The following is a 6,780-nucleotide window of genomic DNA, read 5'->3' on the forward strand; positions in this document are numbered from 1 at the left end:
CCGCCTCTCTTCTATTTATCTTTGCTGTTTTGCTGTCGAACTTTTCTCTTAAAGCTTTCTCTTGGTTGCAAATTAAGGGCAGTAACATGCAAGTTGGTACTTGGGGGCAAGTATATACTATATTTGGTTGCAAATAAACTTCATAATTTAAGGGTATATAAACATTGCTTTAAATACAATCGATTACTGCAATACTCATTAATAGTTTTTTTTTTTAAAAAAAAAATTGAAATTTTTTCCCTTGTTGATGTTGACGACATTGTGCCGTCCAAAACGTTGTCGTGTCGCAACAAAATATGCATCTTAATGCGCCATAAACTGAAACTAAGCTATTAAACTTTTCTATTTCAAATACTACAATAACTTCTCTTTAAAAAATTCAAGCTTTCACAAAAGTTTATTATGATAAATTAATATTTTGGATTGTTCAAAAGTATAAAAGGACATAATAAAATAAGTTAGTAACACAAAATATCAAGATTTACATGGTTCAACTTAATAAACTTACGTTTACGGGCGACTCGTAAAATACATATGAGTAATATTTTTCTTATTTTATTCTTGGGTGAAAATATAGGAAAATTTCACTTTCACCCCGGAAGTATAAGGATTTTGCAATCATAACCTTGTTGACCCATGGCTTTCAAGGCATTTTTGAAGTTTCTCTTTGTTTTTTTCTTAATAAAAAATTGGAGCATTTTAAACATTTTAATTAAAAATAGATGAAATTAAAAGGGACTAAGACATGAGATACCGACATTACAAATTTCTTAGTTTCAAGATTATAATTACAAAATCATTTATATAAGCCTATCAAGTTTTCCAAAAATATTTAAATTGATGACACTCCTTGAAAGTAAACACAAAACTCATATGCGCGTTGAAGAGGAAAAACTCGCTTGGCTATTTTTATTGGCACCGCTTGGCAAAAGATGTTCACCTTCTCTTACCCTTATTTTCACTTCTCTAAAAATAACTCACTACAAAACCATTTAACAAACCAAAAAAATAAAAATAAAAATCAATATTTTTATTCTCCATTAATCACTTTTTATTATTACTTCATCCCTTCTTATTCTTTGGGCTCAAAACAGCGACAACTGGTTTTTTCTTGCACTTCAAGAAGGCTAGCTCCTTTTTTTTTTTTTTTTTTTAATTTTTTATATATATATTCAAAGTAGTAGGAAACAGAAAAAGACTTTTATAGTTGGCACTTTTATTTTGACATGTTCACACAAGGCGGGGAGAGGGATTTGAACTAGGAACCTTCACTTCATTGAATGTGGTTCCAGCCGATTGAACTACTTCTTGAGGACTAGCTGACACTTTTAAAGCTGCTTAAATAGGACAAAGACCTGAAATCGAGAGTCAAGGCCAAAATAAAAAATTGAAAAGTCAAGATTTTATTATAATTTTAATTAATGGTGTAAACAAGGAACATATTTTTAAATGACCTATCAAGATTCACAATGTGACATGATGTATATCTTCACTATAAAATAAAATCTTTATTATAAGATGACTCCTCTTTTGACCACTTTAACTTAATCTCTTGGGTAACAAATCATCTTTTTTGGTCAGCTTTGGAGTGCCAGACCATTCCAAAGCAGAGAAAGGATGGCGGATCACGCCATTCTTTTTGTCATTTTAGATTTTCTTCTTATATTTTGATGGAAAAATGACTTGGGTCTGCTAGTCTTCCCAAGTCACATCACATAACCGAAGAAAAATAGGAAATTAAATTCATAATCTATAAGAACATTGTAGGCTAGATGGTCTTTTGGGTGTGTGCAGCAGAAGCTCAAGATGGGGCTGCTTGGTTCATCTTCTTCTTTTTCTTCTTTGGTGGCAGTGGTTTTGGTTTTGAATGTGGCGGTGGTGTGTAATGGAGGAAAGACGAGCACTTTTGTGAGGAAAGTTGAGAAAGGCATGGATATGCCTCTTGATAGTGATGTCTTTCAAATCCCTCCTGGCTATAATGCACCTCAACAAGTACTTATCTTAATCTCCTTCTTAATGTTCCTTCTTTTATGTTCTTGCTCATCAAAGTTTTAAAACTTATAGTTTTTATATTTATATTTCATGGACTTATTCGTGGGTGTTACGAAATAAGGTTCATATAACACAAGGAGACCATGTTGGGAAGGCGGTGATAGTTTCATGGGTGACAGTGGATGAACCAGGTTCAAGTACTGTGAACTATTGGAGTGAAAATAGCAAGGAAAAGAAACAGGCCCAAGGCAAAGTTGTTACCTATAAGTTCACCAATTACACTTCTGGTTTCATTCATCACACGACCATCAGAAAATTGAAGGTGACTTAAATTTTTTCATGCAGTTGTTTCACTAGATTGCTCTGACATAATTCCCGTGTCTTTGTTCTGTTGTTCTTCTATGGTTATATATGTTATTATGTATCTTCTGTATTTAACTGCTTTTATATGTTTTGCTTAATTTCTATTTTGCAGTTCAACACCAAATATTACTATGAGGTTGGGATTGGCCACACTCCACGGCAGTTCTGGTTTACAACTCCCCCTGAAGTTGGCCCTGATGTGCCTTATACATTTGGTCTCATTGGTAAGTATTCTAAATCAAATCTTTGAAAAGGAGGTCAGCAAAGCCTCTTGGTATTGTGGTTCAAACATGTCGGTATTTTTCGTTTATTAGGGGTGAAATTTCTAGTTTAGACCCCAAACAACAGATAGAGAGGGTGAATAGGTGTTTTCCAACAATTATCATAATTTTGAAAAATTTATCACCACACAAACAATTACCAAATTAATAAGAGAAAAAAAAAAAACCAATCAACACAAGAATTTGGTGATGAAGTGGAAACCCTTTGAAAAATTCTTCATAAACTTTTGATATTCTTGAAATACTCGTTCGACTGGCTATTAACCGCGCCTCTCTGGAACTCTGTTCTTTGAAGTTCAGTGCGACCGCGTTTGATCATCTATTGAGCGGACTTCGACCGGCAATCTCTGGACTTAAGATTTTCAACACAATTTTAACTCTTAACTCCATAACCAACTTAAAATTCTAACTTATTTGACATTGAATTTGCCAACACAAATCCTAACAAGGGGGGTTGCAAGCCCTATGTCCATCAGGCTTCCTCAAGGTCTAGTGGGAATTGGGCAGGCAGAAGACTAGCCTATCCAATGAGCTGCAACTAGCATTGGTATCACGTGGTAAAAAAGAAATAAATGATTGAAGAAAAAATATCTCATTAAGAAGCTACATGAGGTGGTCTTTTAACAGATGATTATCAGTTGATTTGTATTTGCATTTTTCATTTTAGGCTTATTATTGTTTCTTACTTCCTTGAATGGGTCTAATGGATAGAGCAATGTACTTATATTGGCAGTTCTGTTTGTAGGGGATCTTGGTCAGACTTTTGATTCAAATATGACGCTTACTCATTATGAGTTAAATCCACAGAAAGGGAAAACAGTGCTTTATGTCGGGGACCTCTCTTATGCAGATAGGTATCCAAATCAAGACAATGTTAGATGGGATACATGGGGAAGGTTTATTGAGAGAAGTGTTGCTTATCAACCTTGGATATGGACCGCAGGGAATCATGAGCTTAGTTTTCAGCCAAGTATTGTAAGACTCTAATGGAATATTTCATTGTTTGGTAGAAAGATATCTATTGTCAAACATGAGAGTGTTCTGCAATTCTCAGTATTAACTTCTGGTTACACTTGTTGGACTACTCTTTTATCACAAGTCTTACATATAGGAATGATTCTCTTCATCCAAAATTCAAGAGAGTAATATGTAGTTCAACCATTTTGCTGTTATTGTTACTTCTTTTTACAGTTCTACTCTTCTTTGATATGATTTTGATTCTCTATACTTTTCCAAGTTTCTAAAAGTGGATTGGTCTTTGGGTTGCAGGGGGAAACCAAACCTTTTAAGCCTTATACCCATCGTTATCATGTGCCTTATAAAGCTTCAAACAGTACTGCTCCCTTTTGGTATTCAATCAAGAGAGCTTCAGCTCACATCATAGTCTTGGCTTCCTACTCTGCATATGGTAAGCATGTATTTGTTTTGGATGTTATGTTGGTATGTATGACGGTCATGGACACAGACATATGACCATACTAGCTACTTGAGTGCTTTTATATTTTTAGTGGTTTTGATGTCTATTTCATAAATGTGGCATGATGATAATTAAATGACTATAGTGTTGTTTGCTAGTATCAGTGCTTTGGTGATGACATATATTTACATATAATTTACCAAACCCAGCTAAGCTCGACTGAATCAATCCTTAGACCCTATTAAATTAGGGATTTTGCCAAGCAAAAGAAAAAGGGAAAAGAAAATTTTACTTGTTATTACCTTTTCTTTTTCAGGTAAATATACCCCTCAATACACATGGCTTGAAGAAGAACTACCAAAAGTTAACAGGACTGAGACACCCTGGTTGATCGTTCTTATGCATTCCCCTTGGTATAATAGCTACAACTCTCATTATATGGAGGGGGAAACCATGAGAGTACTGTTTGAGCCATGGTTTGTGCAGTACAAAGTTGATGTGGTGTTTGCTGGTCATGTTCACGCCTATGAACGATCTGTAAGCACTCCTTACCTTCCATATTATTAGTTTCTGAAGTATGAGGTTTGACTGTGGTATATTGTCTGTGCAGTTCTTGTTGCTGTCTCTTATTAATATCCTTGTTTCCTGAAATCTGTGTGTATGACAAATGTTGTAAAATTTAGCTGGATCGTACAAAGAATTTGGTTGCTGCTCTGGAAATTCTTTACAGGGGAGAAACAAATATGCATAAATGCTGCAATCTGCAATCCTTTTTTTTTTTTTTTTCGTAATGATGCACAACAAACTGACAGAGATGTGTGTCCACATAGCAGACACAAATCTAGAATATTTAATTTCAAAATGTGTATGTGTGGACATGCCTTGTGGCTAAGATTTCCATTTCTTCTGATGTTGATTGACAACTAAATATATATCACAGGAACGAGTATCCAACGTTGCATACAATGTTGTAAATGGCATTTGTACTCCTGTAAAGGATCAATCTTCACCTGTATACATAACCATTGGCGATGGAGGGAATGTTGAAGGCCTAGTAACCAAGTAAGATCAATAAATTATGGAGTAATAGGGTTGACTTGACTGGTATATATAGAGGTTTTCTGTTTGTTAAGATTGTTTATGTAAATGCCTTCTTATCTGGTGCAGCATGACGGAACCACAGCCGGCGTACTCGGCTTATCGTGAGGCCAGTTTTGGTCATGCCGTCTTTGATATCAAGAACCGAACTCATGCTCACTGTAGTTGGCACCGTAATCAAGATGGATATGCAGTGGATGCAGATGCTTTGTGGTTTTTCAACAGATACTGGAATCCAGTTGATGATTCCACAAATAGTCAATCCTGATGAAATAAATTGCTGTATGCTTTATGGAATAAATGATCTCATTCTAATATAGTTGAACATTGGTATCAATCTTTTCTTCAACCCTTTATTGTTCCACCACCTCTCTTCTATTTATCTTTGCTGTTTTGCTGTCAAACTTTTCTCTTAAAGCTTTCTCTTGGTTGCAAATTAAAGGCAGTAACATGCAAGTTGGTACTTGGGGGCAAGTATATACTATATTTGGTTGCAAATAAACTGCATAATTTAAGGGTATATAAACATTGCTTTAAGTACAATTGATTACTGCAATACTCATTAGTAGTTTTTTTTTTTTTTTTCAAAAAAAAAATTGAAATTTTTTCCCTTGTTGATGTTGACGACATTGTGCCGTCCAAAACGTTGTCGTGTCGCAACAAAATACACATCTTAATGCGCCATAAACTGAAACTAAGCTCTTAAACTTTTCTATTTCAAATACTACAATAACTTCTCTTTAAAGTATTCAAGCTTTCACATAAGTTTATTATGATAAATTAATATTCTGGATTGTTCAAAAGTATAACAGGACATGATAAAATAAGTTAGTAATACAAAATATCAAGATTTACATGGTTCAACTTAATAAACTTACGTTTACGGGCGACTCGTAAAATACATATGAGTAATATTTTTCTTATTTTATTCTTGGGTGAAAATATAGGAAAACTTCACTTTCACCCCGGAAGTATAAGGATTTTGCAATCATAACCTTGTTGACCCATGGCTTTCAAGGCATTTTTGAAGTTTCTCTTTGTTTTTTTCTTAATAAAAAATTGGAGCATTTTAAACATTTTAATTAAAAATAGATGAAATTAAAAGGGACTAATAACATGAGATACCGACATTACAAATTTCTTAGTTTCGAGATTATAATTACAAAATCATTTATATAGGCCTATCGCCTATGCAAGTGAAGTTTTCCAAAAATATTTAAATTGATGACGCTCCTTGAAAGTAAACACAAAACTCAAATGCGCGTTGAAGAGGAAAAACTCGCTTGGCTACTTTTATTGGCACCGCTTGGCAAACGATGTTCACCTTCTCTTACCCTTATTTTCACTTCTCTAAAAAAAAGTAAACATTTCTTTAAAATTATTTCTTTTTCTCACAGAAGGGAACACTTTTATATCATATTAATCACTTATTATTATTACTCAATAAAATAACTCACTACAAAACCATTTAACAAACCAAAAAAATAAAAATAAAAATCAATATTTTTATTCTCCATTAATCACTCTTTATTATTACTTCGGGTGCGTTTGGAATTGCGATTTCACAAGAATAATCTGCGTTTTTAAAAGATATCGCAAAACGTTAAGTGTTTGGCATTGCGATTTAAA

At 33.8% G+C, this 6,780-nt stretch overlaps 1 protein-coding gene across 1 annotated transcript; it reads left to right on the top strand.

Moving 5' to 3' along the window:
* The first annotated feature begins 1,677 nt into the window (after positions 1–1,677).
* LOC132174629 (purple acid phosphatase-like) lies at positions 1,678–5,488 on the top strand. The gene is made up of 8 exons (XM_059586263.1): positions 1,678–1,992; positions 2,114–2,314; positions 2,468–2,579; positions 3,382–3,611; positions 3,906–4,044; positions 4,370–4,590; positions 4,994–5,115; positions 5,221–5,488. Exons 1-8 carry the CDS (start codon positions 1,807–1,809, stop codon positions 5,417–5,419), a joined length of 1,410 nt encoding a protein of 469 aa, XP_059442246.1. The 5' UTR covers positions 1,678–1,806; the 3' UTR covers positions 5,420–5,488.
* The last annotated feature ends 1,292 nt before the right edge of the window (positions 5,489–6,780 follow it).

Source organism: Corylus avellana, chromosome ca1 (genome assembly GCF_901000735.1).
Source record: "Corylus avellana chromosome ca1, CavTom2PMs-1.0".
Lineage (NCBI taxonomy): Eukaryota > Viridiplantae > Streptophyta > Magnoliopsida > Fagales > Betulaceae > Corylus > Corylus avellana.